At 48.0% G+C, this 22651-nt stretch overlaps 2 protein-coding genes across 6 annotated transcripts in view; one reads left to right on the forward strand and one right to left on the reverse strand.

The window, feature by feature from the left end:
• Positions 1-20852, reverse strand: VAMP7 (vesicle associated membrane protein 7). 5 transcript variants are annotated; one of them, XM_054839948.1, is made up of 8 exons: positions 20726-20852; positions 13607-13765; positions 10380-10437; positions 9638-9775; positions 5649-5739; positions 4977-5044; positions 2625-2717; positions 1-1965 (listed from the first exon to the last, which is right to left on the reverse strand). In XM_054839948.1, the coding sequence occupies exons 2-8, from the start codon at positions 13750-13752 to the stop codon at positions 1897-1899; spliced, it is 663 nt and encodes a 220-aa protein (XP_054695923.1). In that variant the 5' UTR covers positions 13753-13765; positions 20726-20852; the 3' UTR covers positions 1-1896. The 5 variants fall into 5 exon arrangements, with proteins under 5 accessions (XP_054695923.1, XP_054695926.1, XP_054695927.1 ...); XM_054839951.1 differs by having other exon boundaries at positions 13607-13761; positions 20726-20820; XM_054839952.1 differs by lacking the exon at positions 20726-20852 and adding an exon at positions 20399-20523.
• LOC129212006 (DNA-directed RNA polymerases I and III subunit RPAC2-like) overlaps positions 20803-22651 on the forward strand; it is a 7482-nt gene continuing 5633 nt past the window's right edge. Inside the window, exon 1 of the mRNA XM_054839953.1 lies at positions 20803-20941. Within this exon, the coding sequence (XP_054695928.1) occupies positions 20903-20941 (39 nt within the window). The 5' untranslated portion in view covers positions 20803-20902. The remainder of the gene's footprint in view (positions 20942-22651) is intronic.

A 22651-nucleotide genomic window follows, 5' to 3' on the forward strand; every position in this document is an offset into this window, starting at 1 on the left:
TTTCTGTACAGTAATTTTATTTAAATCAATTTAACTGTTTTTACACTAATGCCTCAGTGCATTCTTTAAAAGGAAAGGAACTATTGTCTTTAAAAAGTATTTGTACATAAGACAACAAATCATAGAAATGAACACAGTAACATCAATGATCCCTAAAACATGCACAATTGTACACTGAACTGTGGGTGGCTGTAAGAGTAGGAGGCAAGAGGAAGGAAATCTTTTTCTAAGCTTTACATTAACTCAACACCATGCCAGTGACCACAGTGCTGATCAGAACCACTGACGCTTTCTGGGCATCAAGATCCAATTCCCCTTAGTTAAATTTCAGCCTAGCAGAAGACAAATCCAAGTAAGTACACAAGTTAGAGGACAACTCTTTATCTGGCACCTGCTGGAAAGCTCCAAGGTCAGTGTAACATGACAAAAAGCAGGTGAAGGAACAGCAGCTCCACCTCCTCACCCTGCCTGTGCCAAGCCTGTTTTGCAGGGGACCCACAGCACCCAAGTGCTCCACCGTAGTCACCAGCTGAAGCCTCCCCTCCCCACACCTCCACAGCTTCCACCTGCCATTCAAAGCCACTTCCCTGGTCCAAGGAGACACAGCTTCCACTGTAAGCATGTGATGCTTTTGTGAGATTTCATTTGTTTCTGTTTCTTCTCTTGGAAGTGAGCCAGTAAGATACCAGAAGTCCCTACCCCCCTCAGCCCAGGACTAGCCTGATGATTCCCCGTGATGCAGCGTGCACAGCTTCTGACAGCAGGAGAGCAGACCCCATCCTGAGCAGCACAGCAGCAGCATACACGATCCTACATTTGGTTATTAGCCTTGGGTTTGGTTTGTTTTCTCTTTCCAGAGGAGTACACATTACTGCATCCTCTGAAGAAGCCTTTCTTCCTCAGACCATGGAGAAAGCGGCCATCCATCAGCTCCAACCTTCTGTCCCTTCTCTCCTCAGTTCCCAGCACATGCCTTCAGAGTAGAAGCACAAGCAGCAGATACCTGACACCTTATCCAGCCAGATCCACAGATTGGCCCCCAGTTTCACCTTAGCAAGTGATAACATTAGTATTCATTTAGTCCACCCTCAGAAGAAGAGCAGGAGAAATAACGTGAGAAAGCAGATACATTACTGCAACCTTAACTATATGCAACCATCTCCTTTACTGTATTGATTTAGCCACAAATTAAGGGGGGGAAGATGAGGAAGAAGTGAGGATGAAGAGGCAGCCATGTCAAAACATTGAGGTGACCCCACACCCTCTTCTACCACCTGCAAAAAGACCTCCAGGGAAAGGGAGATTCTGTACAGCAGCAGCACCTACATCTTACAGCGCAAAGCCCTGGCCCAAAAGCCATTTGTTTGGTTCTACCAATATTACACCTGCGACCTCTCTGTGTCAGAACACTAGAGCCCCATGAGGTGAGGCACCCAGATCTCCAGTATTTGCAGAAAGTGGAAATTCACCCCCTGCCATCAGTTGTCTCGGTGCCCCCAGCACCCTCCTCCTGGGGAGGACAGCTGCTAGCAGCACTGCTCTCCACTCACACGCTCACATGGAAGTGCAAAGCTACATGGACACACAGGCGAGCATGCACATACCCCTCTGGAGCTGGACATACCACCCACCCAGCTGAGAAGGTTGTCATTGGGACAGAAAAAAAAAGAAAAAAATCCCTTCAAGTAATTTAAAACAGCCCATTCTCAAGGTTACAGCTGCACAGGAGCAGTGACCAGCTGGGCCTGTTTGGGGTAATAAGGCAGAGTCTGAAGTCCTGGAGGGATGGAAGAATGAGAAGGTGTCAGTAGTGAGAGATTAAGAGTTATTCTGTAGGTTGCTTCTTCACACTCCTGTGATTCTCATCTCCAAGTGACCAGCACCAGCTGCCTCCAGTTACTTCTGCACACAGCTTGGCCATGTAAGCCCACTGCAGGCAACCGACAGGATGATATAGAGGATAACCTGGAGAAAGAAAACGGTCACTCAGTAGAGACCTGAACTTCCCACTAGTCAGCCCCCGACTTGGCCTGGCAATCAAAACACAACCTCAGAACCCCCAGTTATCAAAACCCAAAAGAATTGTCAAATGCCCCAAGGATGGCGTGCCAGGGCTTCTTCCTCCACATCTTTGCAGCGACACAGGGAAAACTATCCTCCAGCAAAACATGACCAAGGGTTCAGCAGTGACAAAGTACTTCAGCATCCTCACTTTAGCACTCTCTATTACAGGCTGGAGGTATGCCCTCACATCAAAAAAGCTACTTCAAAGATAAGTGACAAAATACCAACAGGACTAAGGCCTGAAAAGCCATGACAGATAGAGCAGCCACAAACTCAAACCCTTACTTAGCTTCTAATGGAGCTAGCAAAGCAGCTGGCTATGACAGCCCCTTAGAGGCTTGACAGAATTGTCTGGAAAGCTTTTCCTATTGCCTTGGCCAGAAAAGCTGCCTGGCCTGATGCTCCTCTCCTCTCACACAAGACCATCAAAACACTTGTTTTACAGCTAAGACCCTTCCAGGCACAGGGCTGAGTACATGCAAGTCTGAAGACAGTAATACACTATTTCCCAGTATTTAAGCCTGGCTTAAGAGCTAAAGGTTATTGTGCTCCATACTTACAATTGATACAATGACGATGACAATGGTAAGCTTGAGGTTCTTCATACACATGGCTCTAGCGAGGCTCCTGCTGGTCGTTTTGAAAGTGACTGACTACAAAAGAAAGTAAAACAACTTAATTCCTGAACCTGCTGCAAAGGAATCTGCATCCCAAGCAGCAAGACGCAGGGGCACATGCTTTTCCCAGCTACTACCTCCCTAATAACCCAAACCACTGCAGTTATCTCCTCCAGAGCTGTTTAACTCCTCAGTTACTAATACAAAACTGAACAGGCATCAAGAGAAAACTCTGCTCCAGGGGTGAGATAAAGTAAAAGTGAAAGTCCAGAACCAGCTTGGGGTTGTGCCTTCCCCTGCTCAGCCTGGGGGAGTTAAATGCAGAACACCAGCAGGTCTGTAGGCTGCCCACAAGGATTAGTTCCCTTCAAGTACTTCTGGTTGGGTTCTCATTTGACCTCCAACCTTTTGGGAACCAAAGTGCTCCAAAATATTTACGGAACTATTGATCTAATCATCAACAGATTATATGCACCTTGATTAGTGTAAATACACCAAAACAAGATGACCTGTATTGGTACCCCGACAACCGCTCCTCGGGGCTGGACAAGTCCTTTAATGCGAGAACTTTCCTCCAGCATTCAGGCTTACTGCGCTTTATAGGATGTTTGCCCTGTTCCCAGTCTCCTCTGTGTTCTGCAACTCCATCCGTTCCAAAACAGGTTTTGGTCACCAAGGGACCTCACACACCCACCACGCCACAGCAGTGCAACTGTTGTCACCCACTGCCCTGGGCCCAGAGCCCTGCTGCGGCACCCACCACAGCCAACTCAGCAGCACGCTCTGCTGGTGATTCTCGGGTTTTCCCCACAACCCACCCCACAACCCACCCCACAACTTTTTCAGAAAGGCAACATCAGGCAGAACTGCATCCCCTGAGCTGTAGTTTTGACTTGAAGCGGATTCCCAGGCTCGGCCATGCTCTGAACTTCGGGCTCTTCTCTTGCGTGGCTGTGCAGTTCCTGCCTGTGGAAGCAGACTGCTGGATACCAACACTCCTCACCTCAGCCTGGACTGGTTCCCCAGCAGACAGGGCAACTCCGACCACCAGCGGGTTTACGTACAATGTTCTGGTGGTCCAGGCTCATACAGCAATGATAAAACACAGTCCATTACCCTGACATTTGAGAACTTCAGCCCTGGATCTCCCAGGACATTCACACTAAAGGCATATCCCATTCCTTCATTTTCTGCAATGTTTCCAAAACCAACACTCCCTGGGAAACCTCGTACATGAATTCCGTCTAATTGCTGAAGGAATTCCAGTCCATTTCTCTAAAGAGTTACCTGAGGTTAGGCTACTTCCTGCTACCACCTGAGGAAGCGGTGAGGTTTAACACCCCAATAGCTAGAGGACAGCATTCCCCATGTGTAAGCTCCTGGCATCTCTACTCCCTCACTAAAGCAGGAACACTTCTTGCCAGCTTTGAGATGTTTGGGTCTCCACAAGCCCCATACAGGGGACACCAGCAGTCTACTGGGTGGAGGATTGTCTCAAGGGTCAGGTGCCAACAGGACCGTGCACCAAGCCAGGACTAGGGATTCCCAGAGGAAAGAAAAAAGCTCACGGAGTGTATGACACTTCACTAGATAACATCATGCTTTAGAATTACATTAGGGTTTTTTTTTTCCCCCCAGTTTTTCTCACTTTGAAACACTCCATAAAGCTCTCAAGTCTTTTACAGACTATTTAGATTGAACAGCTCAGCTTTTTTTTGTATACTGGAACAACTCTACAGATTACCACTTTTCCAGTTTATCTGCATCAAGCTGACTTCAAACCAGGCTGCAAGAGAAGTTTTAATTACGATCTTTAGCTTTCCTATCGCTCCAGATAAAGAGTGGGGTTTCCCCACCTTGGGCACCAGAGACAAGAAACCCCATTGCCCATTATCCTGTGCATCGGTTGTAGCAAACAGGACCAAGGAGAAGATGGTTCTTCAACAGGATGGGGCAGCTGGTCCGTGGAGCAGAGCACCTGGCCAGCAGTGCAGCCTAGTATTTTGCAGTCACCCACAAATCCCAGCGGTGCTGGCAGGACAGAGATGCACGGGATACCTTCACTCTCCTAAAGGAGGTGCAAGGCTGGGACATGGCTTGTGAAACAGCTCTAAGGAGGGGTGGAACGAGACAGGACTCATGTCTGGCCGAGGGAAAGATTATCTGTAGATCTAGATGCTTCAGTGTCTGTTTAAAGGGGCTCTAGATGCTGCTTTTCACCTTCACTGCTCCCCAATGAGCACAACTGATGCAGTAACCCTGTTTCCCCATTTCTACGTTCTTCCCCAGACTTACCGAATCCACAAGATTCTCTGTTTTATCGATCAGCAACTCCAGCTTCTCTCCTCTTTGTGCCACAAGGTCTGAAGAAAGAAACGAAAATCCAGATGCAGGTAGAATCCCAGTGCAAAGAGCTGCTTCCAATACCCAAGCCCAGCTGCGAGCCAGGAGCTCTTGGCAGTGGCCTGTTAGACATCAAGTAGCTCTCAGCCTTCCAGAGCTTGCTAGGCACAGCACTTAAGGAAGTCTCACATCACACAGGCTACGTTTTGGGGCTGACCTGACTCAATTTTGGTCAATTCCAGATCTAGCCCTCTATTTTACATGGTCAGACTTGTCAAAACCCAAACCAGAGTCTGACACACAAAAAAAAGTGCTATTGAGGAGCATTTTCCTCATGGCAGCTGCAGGAAAGCCAAACAGACCAGATGCAGAACATGCTTCACCCCATCACAAGCAGTGCAAGTTCATCTCCAACAGCTCTCCTCATGCCCACATGCCACCCTCAACCAAGTTCAATGCAGTAACAGCTTGCAGACTCAGAGCTCGCCGGCCCTTTCCTCCTCAGTTCCTTCTGTCACGAGAGGCCACCCCATCATCGGCTTCTCTTGTGATAACGCTCCTGGCAGGACTGCCAGCCCGGCCCAGAAAAACACTGCACGCGTGGCACCAAGGGAAGCCAGATACCTATGTTTCGAACCATGATTCCTTTAAGTTCATCAATTTGAGCTTGCGTCTCTGCCACCTGGTCGGTGCCCTTGCTCTCCGAGTGGTATTTCTGTAACAAATGAAGAGTCAGTGAGAGCAGGGACCCTCAACATTGCACTTCAGTTCCTTAAGACAAAAAGAGGAAACTCCTGGTCACTACAGAACAGCGCAGACGTAAATGTGAGTTTTCAAATTACCCAAGACATTGCTAAGTGGGTAGTGGACCAAAATCTGGCTTTTTCAGCCACTTACAGATCATACATGCCCATCTGCTCCTGCACTGCACGAGCTGCAAGGCAGCCAGGCAGCTGCAACTGCCAGAGCACCCAGAAATAACAGCCCCCTTTTGAAAGTCTAAGCAAATCGGCAGCAAGGAGGGAAAGTCTGGACAAGAATCTGTGAGATTTTAGGTCACTGCTCTTATCACAAGTCCTCTGCAGTCAAGCACTGCTAGCCACAGCTCCTATGACCCCACTCCCTTTACATCACCCTCCTCCAGGGACACAGGTCTCCACAGCAAAACTCAGATAAACCGTTGTTTTCCTCTAAACTTGCAGCCATTGCACTCTCATCTGAAGAGCTTCACGAAGCATCTCCACTTTACTAAGAGACACTCTGAGGAGGCTGACAGAGGCCAGGACTAGATCCCCATCACTATTTCATGACCGCTCATGTGGCCTCTTAAACCCCAATTTTCCTCTGAGTAACTGATCAAATCACAAGAGTATCTAACACTAACAGCATCCACACACTCGGGTCATAATTAATGATTACAGCAACAGCTCCTTTGGACCTTCTCCTCAAAGGTTAGGTTTTTAGGAGAAGGTGCAGAACCGGCATGCTACCAAAGCTGGTCACTGATTTTACTGGAAGAGTAGCCTCCCTTTTTGGCATTATCTGTGCACTACATGAGTTGTGGCGTGATCCCTGAACTGCCATATGACCTATTCCTCCACCCTCAGCCTCACACTAGTTAAACTCCTGAAGTTACAGGAACCCCCCAGACAGCGCAAGAGCGGGACTGCTGCGTGTAGTGTTTGACAGTAGGGCTGTCGTCTTGGCAGGTTTTAGAGCCATTTGAGGGAAAAGCTTTCTGTCATTGCTTAACTTCCGTTAGTTGATGCCTGGATTTCTATCCATATGCAAAATCTAGGGTAGGCAGCTCCTCTTGTGCTTTAGAGCCATAGAAAGGTTGGGATTTGTACAGGCTCCGAAGACTGCCTGGCCCTTCCGATAAAGCAATTCATTAAGCTTATTCCAGCCACGAACAGCTTACAGTTTGATGAGTCATCACTTCATATAGTTTCAGGCTCAACATATCAAAGCCTGGTGGAGAGGAAAAACTCAGTCCTATCACACATAGGAAATTAATTTATTACGCACAATGCATCAGGCCCTTCTGGAGCCACACTGCCATTATTATTCATTGCTTTTTATCTGCTGCGTAAGCCAAAGAACAGTTTCTGCAACAAACTGTGTGCAACTCTGCATGCTCCAAAGCACCTCTGCTCATCACCAAGGGCGCCGACAAACGGCTCCTTTCAAACTCCAACACAAGCTTCAGGCAGCAACAGTCCAAGCACAAATCCTCACGTTACCTTCACCCACCTGAGTCCTGGTGTCACCCTGCACCTCAACTGTTACTGCTGGAGAGCATCCTACAGCTTGCCCAGTTTATCACAGAGAAGAGCCTTGCTCATGGGTGACAAAAGGACCTTTCCTCCTACACCTGTAGCATCACCAAACCTGGCACTTTCAAGAGATCAGCAGGAAAAGAGCCAAGCCCTTCATGGAGAACAGCAGCAGCACTAACACGCTCACCAGCCACAGCAGGGCACATCGAGAGCCTCCTACACCACGTGTACTGTACCAGTTGTAGCTGCCCCAGATACAGACTGCACACAAGCTCTGAAAGCCAATATTCCAAGGACATCTTATCTTTAATTCAAGGGAGGTCTCAAAAAAACCCCAAAACACCACCAAACCCAAACCAACATTGCTCAGTTTATGACCTTGTTTGTAGTCAATTAAGGACTCAAGTCTTTAACAGAGGATTCAGAACACTTTCCTTGTAGACCATATAGCCTGAGGTTTTGTGCACTAATAAGGCTATTGATCATATGAGTCACAGGGCAGTTATTTATTCCTTCTATATTTTCCATCTGACTTCATTCATTTAATTTGAGATTACATCTAGCAACAGGCCTGTTTTCTCTGCAGGTGCTGAAGTATCCCATTGCAGACCAAAACAGGGCAAGTGTGAACTGCAACATCCCCACTACATTAACAGCTCCTGTTTTAAGAGCAGCCCAATCCCACACCTAGAGCAACTGCTCTCTGCCTTTTCTCCTCCTCTCCCCCACAAAAACCCCACTGAAGCAGGTCAGGGTGGTGTTTGCAGACCCACGTTACACATCAAGTCAACACTGCATTAAGAAAAAGCGCTCTGCCAAATACATCTCATTCTATAGTGGGCTGAACAGAAATGCAAACAAACACTACGCTGCGCACTTAAATACTTCAGAAGCTACAGCCGTATACCACTACAAATAAAATACACAAAGCAATTCAACTATTTCCAATCTCTCCTGTCTGGCAGCCATGGGCTTTGCCACACCTCAAATGCAACACACAGCAAGCAAAGCACTTCTGTGAAAGTGGGATGGCAGCAGCAAGGCTGGATCAGATTCCTCAGTGAGCAAAATAGGCACATAACTCCTCTGCACCTCAAGAGGGAAGCAGATTCCAGCCCAACCTTTCCCTGCAGGAGTCCAAGAAGAGAGTCTTCTGAAGCCTGGGAACTTCTTATAAAGGAGATTGACTGTGTTCCGTATGTGCCCTAGCGACTGCGTTCAGAACTCAGCTTCAGTCAAGCTGCCCACAGGGCCAACAAAATCAGACAGTGCAAGCTGGAACACATCAGGACAGCGGTGTCGTGCAGTTCCAGCAGGAAAGCTAGGACTGACCATGCCCGTCCCACCGCAGGAGAGGGTGCCACTACAATCCCAGCAGGACACCAACCTGTGACACTATCCAGTACTGCCTGGAGCAGCAGGCAGAAGGTACCTTACACCACAGGCAGCCGTTGTTCAGCACCACACAGACCCCACTGACATGGGCTTCATCTCCCAGACTGGGATCATACTGGTGGAGCAACTCATCTGGCAAAGACTACAGTGCCTGCAGAACCCAGCAGCGTCCTGATCGCCACTGCAGCCTCAGCCAAGAAGTACAAGTTGAGGGTGACACAGATACTGCCCTCACCTCTGTAATATTCTCACACCTGTGATTCTGGGGTTGGAAGGGTCCAAGGCAAATCTCAGCTCAGAGGATGTGGGACCTTCCACAAGTCATTTATCCTGCTCTTTACCCTCCTACCCATCTTGGGAATGGAAATCCTTGGAGCCTCCGTGCAAGCTAGCTGGAGAGTCTCCAGTGGCTCTGGGTACAGCACTCGAGTGTAATCCAAGCCCAGTTTTCCTTCCTCCTGAAAAGGACGCAGTACCACAAGCAAATACCCTGTCACGCTCCAGTGGTGTGCCACTGAAGTTACCAGGAAGTAAGGAGGAGAGAAGCAAGAGGCAGTTAGGGATTACTAGATAATCAAGTTCTAAAGTTTAGTTTAATAGAAATGGAGCAACATGTGTTTGTCCTGCTCTTAGTGACAGCAACATTAGCTTGCACTGGAGGGTCAACTGGAACTAGGTTGGACATTTCAAGTGTTACCATTATGATCTAATCTCCAGCCCAGCTACCTGGTACAAACAATGCATCACTATTAACCCCACTTTTACCACCAAGTAGTGAAGCGACCCAGCTGCAGGGTAAGCATGGGGAGAACAGCCAACTCCCCTGGCTTCATACCCAGACTCAGCATGGTGCTTCAGTTCTGAGTGAGAAAATACAGGGAGACTTTCTGGGGAGAAGTTTGGTTTGTTAGGAAAAGCCCATTTAGCACCAGAGCTCACCAGCTGTGCAGCTAAGACACTTGAGAACTCGCTGTTCATTGCATAGGGAAGGGCTGTCTGTGCTCTTGAGCCATATGTGGTCTGAAACCTCTTCTTGATTTCATTCAGGAAGTTGAAGGCTCTGGATCGTTCAAAGTCCTGGAAGGAAGAGAGCAGACCACGTCCAGAGCTGCGTCAAGTCAGGAATAATGAAGCCTACAGGGCACATAGCCAGTTGTACAGAAGTTATCAGTTCTTAACAGGCGTGCTGCACACAATGCTATGGGATTTCACTGGTTATCCTGCGGCTTGGGTAGCAGCCAGATTTCAGTCTCAGCTTCCTGGACAGTGGTCAGCAGTGGACTTTACTGGGGTATCCCCTAGTTCTGATTCTGTACCTGATACCTTTTTCCAGTGAGGGAGAAGATTTTGCTTCAACACTTCCAGAATTGAGGAGTATTACACATTTCACTGACTATTAAAGGCTCATCTCTACATGTACATTCTACTGCACTGGGGCTGCTAAGAGAGAAACTAGGCAAAACTAAGAACTTCACCTCAAAACTAACTCTTCACATGCATTTGAGTTCCAGGCTTAGACTTCAAAGCTGTAACTGATGTGAATGAGAACACAAGCAGTAGCTCCAACAGGAAAAAAACCACCCCACACCTCAGATTGGCACCCACTATTGACTTTCTTTGACCTACAGATATAAAAAAGCCAAAACCTGCAAAGAGCAATAGCTGTAACCAAAATACTTACGTCATCTGTGATGCAGAGGTATATAATCCTGTCTTGGCAGATGTAATGAAACAGGTAACTGCAGAGAAGAAAAGAAAAAAGGTCATCTGGAGCTACCACAGAAGCTTCTAGAAAACACTACTGCCCGCAGGGCCTTTCAAGGGCTAAAGAAGTAGAAGAGCAAATTCCAGTTACTCTACAGGAAATCACAGCAATGCCAGCAGATTGCAGCCACCTTTGTTGAGGTAAGCATCTCCATTCCTGTAACCTACACTGAATTAGAAACCACTTAAGTGTTATCACTGGCCTCCCATGCTTCACAGCACTCTGTGCTTAGCAATAACTTTGGGGGACATCTGGTTGCCAAATAACTTCAGTTCCACGTTCTTCCAGCTACTTACTCATAAAAACAAAACCTTGACAGGGTAGTCAGGGGTAAGATTTGTCTAATCCTCACAGATGTGCACACAAGCATCCATGAGCTAGTTTACACATGACAGGAGCTGCAGTTAATTGGAGTGACCAGAAAGATAATGCTTTGGTGAACCTTGCTGGTACAGCAACCAGCTTCTTTAGCCTTATTTGTACGACCACCGGGTTGTGCTGCCTTTGGTTTTCATCGCAATGGCTAATAGATAAAAGCAACCACAGCAGAAAATGAATTGGATAGAACAATAAACAGGCTCAACAGGCTTGAATCATGTGGCTAGGTTAACTATTCATGTAAAGATGCCTTTGGTGGTGCTGAGTGAACACAGATGTAGTTAAATGCAACCCTCTATCCTGAGAAATGGTGCAAAACAGTCAAAGCAATATTTGCCTATCAAAATTAAACCAAGCTGTAATTTTAGGCCCACCAGAAAAAAAACCCAAACCCTTAGTTCGCACACAACTAAACCCAAGCCAGGACCAACCAGAGCGTTCTAGCTCAACTCACTGGCTTTAGCTGTGACTTTATTACATGCTCCAGCAGGTGATGGATTCTTCTGACAAGTACAGCAGAACAAAATAGGAATAGAGTTGCAAAAAGGCCACACAAATACTTCCCCCCCACCCCAATTAAAACCTCTCTGTATCCTTTTACTCTGACATTTGGGGATTCCCAAGAGTTTCCCTGGAAAGCACATGGACCCTCTTACAAACTCCGGAATAACAGCAAGTCAATGCACATGCTGCACACCAGTTGCTTTGTACAGCTCTAAGGGCACAGCTCAGTAGCTTTCAAAAATCAGATTTTGTATTGTACAAATAAGACAACACTGAAATAAGCTTTAGGGGTGAGCTAGAAGTATAGTTTACTGCCCTGAAGGTCTGTTCTCATAAAGAAAAAAAAATCCCTGCATATCTGCAACTATTGCTCCTCCTTCCTAGAAGGAGAGCTAAAGTTTGTCCAGTATTACCGTGTAGGCTCCCCAGTGACTTCTAGAAGAATCCTAACAGCAGAGACAGAATAATTCCAAGAACTCCTGATGCTAGAGGGCTGGTTTTCCTTGGAGATTAAAGACACAGTTCTTAAAACAAAAAGAACTCATTAAATGAGTTTAAGGAGTTCAAACAAAGTTAAAAGAAACTCAAGTTTTTTCCTGTTTCAGAAGAGGAGAAACCATCTTAGACAAACAGATAACACAGCAATTTTCTAGCCTACAGGCTGGGACCCTGGCAAGGCAGGAGGATCCCTGAAACCCTACAAACAAGAACAACAACTCCTTGTGCTCACTCAGCTTCACAGCTTTCACATTTTGCCCAGTTATCATGGTCAAGAGAAAAAAAAAAAAAAAGAGGCTATTCTCTATCCCTACAAACCAAAAACCTCCCTTTTTGACAGCAGGAAAGAGTCGCTAGCTCCAAGCATGTGTGTGTTAAAGTATTCAATCCCCCCCAAACAGATGGCTAGGAACTCTTCCTTCCCGTCTCCTAGAGGGAAAGCAGGGTTGGCAGATTCCGACCAAAGAGGTGGTTGCCCAAATCATAGAAAAAGCCCAATATAAGACTTGTCAGAAGAGACTGACTTTAGCAGAGGAAATGCTCTGATGCTAAGCTCAGTGCCCAGAGTTGCAGAATGACACCTGTATGTTTTAGTAGCACAATGCAAAGCCGAACCACAAACTGCAGTGACCTGCCACATTTGTTAAATCCTCATTAAGGAAACAGTCAGTAATGTGCAAAAGACTGCACACCTCACAGCATGCTTTGCTAGCACAGATGCATTAGTTAACTACCTCAGTGCTCCCCAAAGAGCAAATCAATCTCTACCACAATTCAAGTTTTCATCTATAAAAATGCACTAAGGCACTCCTAAAACTCAACTTTGTAGTTGGCTGAACAGCATTCAAGACAAAGTTAAAACAAAAGAAAATGACTGTACCCTTAAAATTACAGTAGAAAAAAAAAGATTCAGCATCCAAAGCACTTTAGACCACAGGGCAGGCAGCCTCCTCTGAAAGCTCCGCCCCAGGGACTTGTAGTGCTCCAAGCCAGGGAGGGATGCAGGAAGCCTACCCCAGTCCTCATCTCCTAAGTCCTCAGGCAGCCAAAAATGCTTTAACACAACAGCTTGGGCAACACTGAGAATCCAGCCACACTGCCAATTCCAAAAAAGAGCTGAAGTGGGGCCCAATGCTTCTAAATTTGCTTTCTCCACAGTTCGTTCTTTAGTTTGCAGACCAGCACGCTGACTGACTTACTTTACATGTGCAATAAGGCAGCATAGACTCAGGTGACATAACATCTAATCCCTCCATTCTATCAACAACGACCAAGGGCTGGGGAAAAAAAAAAAATCCTTCTGTCCCACAGATCACACTTGTGGCAGCTCAGGATGGCTCTACATCTGCCAGCACGACTTAAAGCAACTGGGATTCACTAGTGCTTGGAGAAGGGCGACATTTTTACCTAAAGCCATGTTCAAGCCTCAGAAAAGCCAGCAAAAAAGACTCCACAAGCCAAATACCAAAGACCCCAACAGTTTGGCATCCACAGCTGAGCACCCTCCAACTCACTTTGGAGTTGTACAAAAATAGAAAACTTGATTTTTTTATCAACTCCCTTAGTACTTATTGCTTAAGCTAAATTCAAATCCTGGTTATGCTGCAAAGTTCTTGCGGAAAAAAGTAGCTATTGAGCTGACCGCACATTCAATCAGCATACGAACGCATCCTAATATGACTTTGGCCACACTCCATTTATTCCTGTCCTCGTGCATGTTCACTAGTCTCTCCTTCCATACCCAGAAGAGAAGCATTACTCACTTCCCATGTGAATAGGTCAGTTTGTTGTTTTCGGATGGTATTTTCGCCAGGATCTGCTCTGTCACCTCCAGGAAGTTTCCTCCACACCAGGCATGTTTGGCAAGGATGGTTGTGCCCCTTGCCACAACAGCGAACAGGATAGCCATGACTTCACGCTACCTGGAAATAAAAACACGGCAAGAATTAGACTCACGTTCTTTGGCAGAGAAAGCATCATCATCTTAACAGCATTCTCTCAGCCTTTGACGTAATGGGAGGGAAGCATGAGCTCGTTCAATACTTCAACAGCATACCAGTATCAGAAAGCTTCTCTCGCTTCCCCTTTTAGGTTCTGTTCAGAATGACACCAAGACTTCAAGAAACTCTAGAAGGTGGTTTTTCTTATTGCAACTGCATGGTGTCCTACAGTCATCAGCAATCCCATCATGACATTTGCCTTCCACCTAGATTTCTAGTTGTACTTTCTTTTTTTGCTCTTCAACTGACCCTTAAGTCTTTTCTTGCTTGTAATTGAAAAATGCCCACAGCCAGCAAGCTCAGGTTCAGAAAGGAAGTAACCATCTCACAGCTATTAACAGCAGCTCATTATACAGACCAAGCCCACCATCCCTAACACGACTGTTCAGGGGCGAGGCCTTGGCTCTGATTGCCATCAAACTAAAGTAGAAAAACCTGCCGCTTGCTTAGAGTCACACCACACACATCCCCTTCTAATGGTCGAGACACACTCACTACATGCATGCTGTCCCAAGACTTCTGTAAAAACACGTGACCTGCACTTCTCAAAGCAAGACAGCACTTTTGCAAACCGATTAACCTCAGCGACAAGGCACCATTCTTGCACACATATCAAACTGGACAGGTTATGGCATGCAAGTGTTTGAGGGCTGGACTTCTGTGAGGTCCCCAGAGTTGGAAAGACATTCCTGCTGTCATATAAAGAGACACATTTAATCATCTCAAGTATCATCACGTTAATCTACTGACAGAGCCAAGATTTAACATGTGAAACCACATGTCAGACTACAGCTGTGACATCTGCTCAGCTGAGCCAGTATATCCATAAGCCTCTTTTCTGCTTAGGAAAGACTTAGGAAGACTTTTGACCCTGCAAAATGCAAAAATCTTATTTTTCACTTTCCACTTGACTGCCCTCACATTGCCTGCCTTGTTTTGTGTCTAGAAAGACCACACACCTATTTCAATGCAACCAGGCAGCTTGGAGACCTCTCTAGAAATAGGGACAGCAGCAGTGGTTCAGCTTCAGGATCCAAAGGCCACAGGCCTAAAGACCAAACTTAGGCTATGCCCAGCCAGACTTTCCTCCCCTCTGGCACTGGCTGAAGTGACCTATTGATCTCTTCTGTATTGGGGCTCATCCTGCTGAGCGCTGCGCAGACAGAGCTGCCCCAAAGAGCTTACCCTTTCATGTGAACTGATGCACAAATGATCATGGCAACAGTGGAAGAGGTGGCAGGGGAATGCAGAGCTGTTAACAAGGCCATGAAGTTGGGATACAATCATCAGGACTCACTTTGTCAGCCTGAGCTTAACAGATTCTGGCTTGGCCTGCATCAGTCAGGTAATCTCCCAGACCCTCCACAGGTTTAAGAGCTCAACATCGGAGAGAAAAAAAATAAACCTCATGGATTTATTCAGCAAATACACTCCATGGCTAAGCCACCACCACCTGGGAACACTGAGGTATTCAGACCCAGCACCACCGAAGGTAACAAAGCAAAAGATGAGTTTGACAAGGGGCTGCAGCAAGCAGAGCAGGAAGCGGAACAGCAAAAGGTCTCAAAGGACATCGCTTCAGCAAGCGCACTCTAGAAAACCTAAAAGGGTTCATAGTACCAGCAAAGGGGAAGGGAGAACACACCAGACAAAGCCTCACACCATGCAGACAAGTTCCCAGATAAGCTGTTGTTGTTTGCTCTTCCTGACCAGTAATACAACAGAAGGGCATCAATAACTGAAAGGGGGAAGAAGCACAGAGCACTCTGCAGCAGCTCCCCCAGCCAACTTTGCTGCTTTCACTTCCTCCTGGCGAAAGCTGGCACTCCTCTGACCCATAGATGTGCCCCTTCACTTCTACCAAGGGCAGGAGGGAAGCCCCTTGTGCTGCTTTGCATGGCTCGCTTCTCGTTACCCTATCTCACAGCAAGAGACAGCATTTCAGAACAAAGGCAGCTTATTGCTTTTACCTGCTGCTCTTTTTGATATGAAAGCTTCCCTTGTCCTCACCCACTGTGTCCACGCACCACTTGTTTCCTGTCCGCTGCCCCCACCTAGGTGCCAACCTCATGTGGACATGGCTCAGGTGTTTAAACAGGATTTATCTCCAGCTGACACGCTCGCACAAAGCCTGTTGGGAAGACGGGAGGTGAGGAGTGCCCACACCAACAGATCCCCTTCTGCTGCTGGTGAGGGAACAGGGGCTGCAAACAGCTGTTTCCCTGCCTTGTCCCCATCCCTTCCAGACTGAAGCAAGCAGCTCCCACTTTTTTAAAAGTGTCAGTACAGAGAGGTGACAAACAGCTAGGTTTTGTTTTGTTTCCACCCACAGTCACAGGTATGCTGACTTGCAGGCTCACAACTGCCCTCTGACATCAAGTCTGTCAGCATTGCAGAGAAAACCCCACAAGTTGTTTTACATCTAAGAGGAAATGATCTTTAAACATCAGGACAGATGGTGCTTATTATGCTCAATTAAGTAGTGTCTACATCCACTTGAAGATTACAGGAGTTACAGAACATGGGAGAGCAAGGGTAACAGTTTTTTCCCCTTACACACTTTCTAAGGAAACTCCTCAGCACAAAGATACCCAAGGAGAAAGAATATAAAGCAGAGAAGAAAGTCACAATTACTCACTATCTGTAAGACACAAATGAAAAGTTCAAGAACAGGTTCCAGCAGCAGGAAGTAGTTCTTCACACAACACATCCTGTGAGGCTCATTCCCACATGTCATTGTGCAGGAAAAGAGTTTACATGGGTTCAGAAAATAATTGACAAGTTTATGGAGGAAGAGAATCACCACTGAACAAATACCACCCAAGAGCCTAAGAGTTTATCATGAGCTTCTTCTATTCTTCCACCCTTGCCTAGGCATCCCACCAGCCACCGCAGGGCCAGACCCACCTTTGGTCTGACTCAGTGCAGCCACTCGTAACACTGAGAATCACTCCACAGAAGTTTAGGATTTTTTTTTTTCCAGGGAGAACTACAATGAAGAGCAAGTAACATCTTCAAGCAGCAAAGCAGATGACCTGCCAAGTCAGACCTATGGTCCAGCCCCAGTCGAGGTTATGATTCTCTCAGTAGTTGAAGTTTAGGGCTGCTCTTGCTCACCACACTGCTCTACTCATACAGGAACAATTAATAGTAATACAAAGGCCTGCAAAGTCCTAGCACTCCCAGTTCAGAGCAAAAGCCTTAAAGGAATCTAAAAAACACACTTCCAAGGCATTCTATCATCTCTTGCAACACCTGAACTACCAAGAACATCATATGACAAACAGAGAGCTAAGTCATTTGCAAAGCCTCTTAGAAGCCCAACCACAACCTTTTCCTTCCAGCATCACTGAACCAGCCTGCCAGATCACACCTCACCAAGCGTTGGAGCTGCCCCACTACCAAAAAGTCAAACTTCCTTACAGAAAACTGGACTGGAGCTCACAGACCGATCAACCTGTAGACACACAAAACACTGAGCAGCACTGAGCTCTCTGACATCCTGCCACAAAAGGCCTAAGTGGCCAACCTAGCCTAGGTTTTTTGGGGTTTTTTTTTAAGCCAGTTTTAAATTGCTGCATCAACGACATGCTGATTGCATTAGAGCAGAAAAATTAGTCACAGATTCCAGTGATATTTTGCTACCTCTGACCTTAAAAAGCTGCTCTCAGGCTCTTCAAAGCACAGTGCTGCAGACATGGAAGTCTGAGAGCACTAGAGTCTTGCTTTGTGACCCTAAGTCAAGGCTCACCTACCTCTAGTTAAACACGAGTTTCTAATCACAAGTCCCCTCTCCACAGACCTGAGGAGACCAAAAGCTTTAGTTTGATGCTCACAGCATTGTTTGTTTAAGATAGGAGCATTTGGATCCAGCATTGAGCCAAAGTGGGGATTATTCAGGGCTAAAACAAAGGAATAAGCAACTCCCTGGAACCTTCCTGCAGGACCCACTACCTCCACCTGAAGAAGCTAAGTCAAAAAAGCCACACCCAACAAGTTTATAAAGATGAAACAAAACTAAACCTTGGATTAAAAGTTTAACTCAAGTTAAATGCTTATCACACCAGAGACAAGGGCAGCCACACAGCTGATTCTGATCTTGTAAAAACCCATTAACTGCCACACAACTGTTCCCAGTTCCTCCTGATTAAAGGCACAGCAGCTCGCCCCCATCTGACAAGGCCACAGAGCACAAACATTTTCCCAGCAAAAAATAACTGTGGCCAACAAAAAAATCTGAAAGATAATCCAACTGTCCAGTCCTTCAGAAGTGATTCTCTAGAGACTTAAGACTCATCCTACACCTTAGCTTTGACTAATTTAGCCAGAAGATGCCAACTACACAAACTGCACTTAGTTCTGTTTTCCACTCCCTCAACACCTGATCTCTTCAGGTTCCACCAACCATGGTTTTCCCCAAGGAGGAACTGCCAAGCAGCACAAGTCAAAGAATTTGTGAACAGTTACAACAGCACACTGATCTGCAACAACACTAACTAAACCAAGAGGAATTTATTATACAACCATGTCCCTCCAGATCCACCGAGGTACAGTCATCTGCAACGTGTTGGCAACCGAACCAGAACTGTGTCACTGCAACTGTGTGGTACAACACCAGCTCACAGCCAGGAACAAACAAACACGACTAAGCTTCTGGAGGAATCAGGTGATTGCCAAGTATCAAGAAACCAATCTCCTCACATTGCAGTCACTCAACGACCAGGACCAATACAAAGGAGCAGTTGTAAGAGAAAAACCACCCACAAACCCTCCCCCTGCCACAGGCGCTGCAGCAAGAGACTAACCTCAGAACTGCAAAGCTCACGCAAGCAAAGAGACACCTTAATTCCCAGAGGGGAACAACTCTAGGTTCAAACTGAGGATGGTGGTTTAGGCAACTTCTAAAAGTCTCTGTTCTTTTAATATTGGATATTTGCAGAACTGCCACAGTCCTGCAACAATCCACTCACTGAATTCAGTCCTCAGCCCTACTTAGGCAACAACAGCCATGTGCTGTGCAATGACCCCTGTTCCCCAGCTTTGAGCAGAATGGATTAAATGAAGTAAAAATCAATTAACACAGAGCATATTTCTCTCCCTAAGCAGCGCCTCTTCCAGCCCTGTAAAAAACCTCATGTACTACTTCTGTTAGTAATACAAATCTATTAAACTGCTAGAGGACATCTCCCCTCAGAAGTTACAAGAGAGTCAGGAATTAAATCTGTTAAAATCAACCCCTTTGTCCCTTCATCTAACCTAGGGATCACAAGTGTTTATCATCTTGGAAACAGCCAAGACCAAACCTTCTTAAGGGAAAAACTCACTTTGATGTATCAGTTAGGCCTGGCACAGAAAGTCTCCAAATCAGCCACCCAGAAACCATCTCAGCTCCAGAGCTCCTTAAGCAGTGCCAGAAGCATCCAGCAGCTAACAGAGATGAAGCACAAAGGCAAGTCAAGTACTGCATTTGTACCACAATAACTATATTCACACTGCAAGGTGCAGCGTGCTGCTGCCTACAAGATCTCTCATGGTATTTGACAGAAGGGCACAGAAAAACCTGCAGCATCTTAAAGAATATCAGAAACACAGGTTCCATCTTCGCTGTGATGTTTAAAACTTCAGTAAGGATGATTTATTATTTTCAAGTGAGACACAGAACAACTTGGATTTTTGCTCTGACTTCACTGAAGCTCTAGAATAAACTATGGGATGGCAGTTATGACAGCCAGAGCAAGAAGTGAATCCAGAAAACTGTCCCCATCCTCTATCAGCAGCACTGCCCTCACCAGCCCTTCTTCACCAGAAGATCCACAGCCTCAGTGCCAACAAGTGACAGAGGAGGTTCCTGCTTATATCTCCAGAAATCCTCTTTACAGAAAGCATGGAGCATCACATTACAACCGGCTTTAAACAAGTGTAGGTGTTGCAACCCTGCAAGTTGCAAACTGCCTGACTGCAATAAGAAGATCGTTTAACTATGGTGACTTCAGCAGAAAGTACCCTAGACTTCCCTTTAACCCTTCCTCAGCATCTGCCAGTTATTATCTCTTTAAAGGATATTCCAACCTTAAGCCCTGTAAGTTTATTTGTTCATTTTAAGCCTGAGATGCGTGACGTTCAGGCACTGACTTAACAGATGTTTAGCTACCTCTCTGCCTGCACAGCCTACTTCAGGTACCTCCACTCCACCATTATGGAAACAAATCACAAGATTAATCCAGTTTCTCTTCCAGGTCCATCACCTTTCCTGGAAGGCAGGGTAACCTTTTAGAGAGCAGCAAAGAGACAGAATGTCACAGCTATTGAACACGCAGTTCTCTAGAGGGGTAACACTTACACCCTAAAACATTCTTACTCGCAGCACCCCCAGAGCCCCCTCACAAGCATAACTGTAATTATTTATCACAATCCCGTCTCAAAAATCCCAGCAAGCCTTCGCCCCAAGCTATGCCAGCAGCACGGCGCTCCGGGGTTAACGGCAGCACAGCGGCTCCCCCCGGCCCCCCAACAACCCGCTCCCCAAGTCCCCGCAGCCCAACGCCCCGCCGATACCGAAGGGGGCCTCTGACCGCCGGCAGCACCGGCCCGCCCCGGGGCCGGGCAACCGGGAGCGCCCCGCCAGCCTCCCCCGCCTGCAGGGAGGCGCCGCCGGTTCCCCCCACCGCAACGGCTCCCGGTCTTGCGGGCCCGGCCCAGCCCAGCCGCCCCAGTTAGTCAGTCAGTCAGTCAGTCAGTCAGCCAGCCAGCCAGCCAGCCCCGGCCCCGCTGCGGCCTGCCGCCCCCGGGGGGACCGGAGACAGAAGCCGCCCGCTTGACGGCAACAAGCGACTCCGCAGCAGCTCTCCCGAAGGGCCCGGCCTCCTCCCCACCGCCGCTCACCGGCCGCCGCGGCAGGAGGGAGGGAGGGCAGGAGGGAGGGAAGCAGGGAGCGCTCCTGGGCCCCACCGCCCGCCGCGCTCCTTATCCGCCCCCCCCGGCCCCGGGCCGTCGCGACGCGCTTCCGGTGGAGGCGGGGCCGGTGCCGCGGGGGCCGCTGGGAGCTGTGGTCCGGCCGCCATGGCGGAGGAGGGCGAGAGGAAGGCCGCGCTGGAGACGGTGAGTGAGAGCGGGACGGGGCAGCGGGCGGATCCCATCGGTTGGCGGGAGCTGAAGCGCTGCTGTCCCCGGCCAGCGGCAGCCGGGGCCTCCCCAGTGCATCCCGGGCCCGGCGGGTGCCGGCTCAGCGGTGGGGCCCCCTCAGCACGGGCCCGCTCGTAGGGGGTGGGGGGGGCGGGGGAACGGCGTTGGCGTCGGGATAAATCGTGACAGTGAGGACAGATCCAAGAGAAAACCGTCTCTGCGGGTCGCCCTCGGCCGCATCCCCGGGCTGGTGCTTCGTGCCGGCAGCGAGAAACAGCAAAGATCCCGGCTGGGCCCTTCGCCAAGCGGCCCCGTGTTGCGGCCTGGCCGCGTTGCAGCCTCTTGTGTCCCGGCCCGGTCCGAGTCCTCCCGGGCGTCACCCTTCGGGGGCCCTGCCCGGCTCTTTGCAACCCGTGAGAGCGTTTGGCTTTGCCTGGCAGGGAGCGGCTGCTCTGTTACAGCGCCTGTGAACAGCAGAGGGAGAAAGAAGCTGAGGAAAGCAAGCGGTGTTCCCCGAAATAGGAGGGACGGAGAGGAATACACCTTTTCCTTAAAGTTCTGGAAGTTTAGGTGTCTGAGATTGCCCTATAGGGGACAGAAGCAGCTAGAGGTCAAGACTAGCTATTTTAAAACCAGTTAGGAGTAACAAATTTTCTAAAACAAGCCTTGCTTTTTAAAGACGAATTGCTCAGCACTGCATAACATCAGGCCTTGGATGGCTGTGCCTGCTAGCCGTCGGCAGCGTGCCTGTCTCCTCTCTTGCGCCCGTTTCAGGTTGCCGAGCCCGGTGGCAGGAGTTCGGGGACCCCCTGTGCACCTCCGGAACGCGTTGCAGGCAGCAGAAGGCACTAGATGGCACTGCGCTTCACCTAACGGCTGCAGGCTGGCAGTTACACCCGGGCAGGATGGCGGGGAGAGCTGGCACAGGACCTTCGGGTGTTCCCTGCGCCAGTCTGTCTGTCTGACTGTCTGTCAGTGGGACACGGGGAGAGCTGAGCACCGTGACAGCCGTACGGGAGAAACAAGCGGGCTCTGTAAGTTGCCTGGTTTTACAAGCTGCCTTTGGGGAAGGCTTAATACAACGGTTTTCCATAGTCTCTCAATCTACAGCCCCTAAACTTTTCCTAATGGCACAACAGACCCTAGAGTCTCTTAGCAATGGTCTGGCTTCTGCTAGTTACCTTTTTCAGGCTCTATAGAGCCATATTCTTCTCCCTGGTTGTGCAGGCCACAGGCTGAAAGTCACGATTGCGCCAGGAAGCGCAATCCTAATCCAGTCGGTCTGATGTGATGAATGAAATTGGTCTTTGAAGAGCTGCAGTCACTAGAGGGGCCCATGGCAACAAACCAGCAGATTCCCCCATGGGGAATGCAGTACCATACAGAAAACAGGAGGGCGTGTAGGAAGCGATGTTGGCTCATGAAGACCAGCAAAGGACTATATATTCTGACATAAAAGACAAGTTATGCATAAACTGCAGTGAGTGTAGGAACAAGTGAGTCGTAGGACTGTTCCCCACCCACTTCATGTCTAGCTGATCCCATCTATCTCAGCGCTGTGCTAATGTATCCGCCACAGCACTACCTAGGCACCAAATACAACATTAAATAATTCATCATCATAAATCACAGCTCCTCTAAGCAGGAGAGCTTCTGGATGATGCGAGATTGCAGCTCTTAGGCTTG

This window comes from Grus americana, chromosome 12 (genome assembly GCF_028858705.1).
Source record: "Grus americana isolate bGruAme1 chromosome 12, bGruAme1.mat, whole genome shotgun sequence".
In the NCBI taxonomy this organism is placed as follows: domain Eukaryota; kingdom Metazoa; phylum Chordata; class Aves; order Gruiformes; family Gruidae; genus Grus; species Grus americana.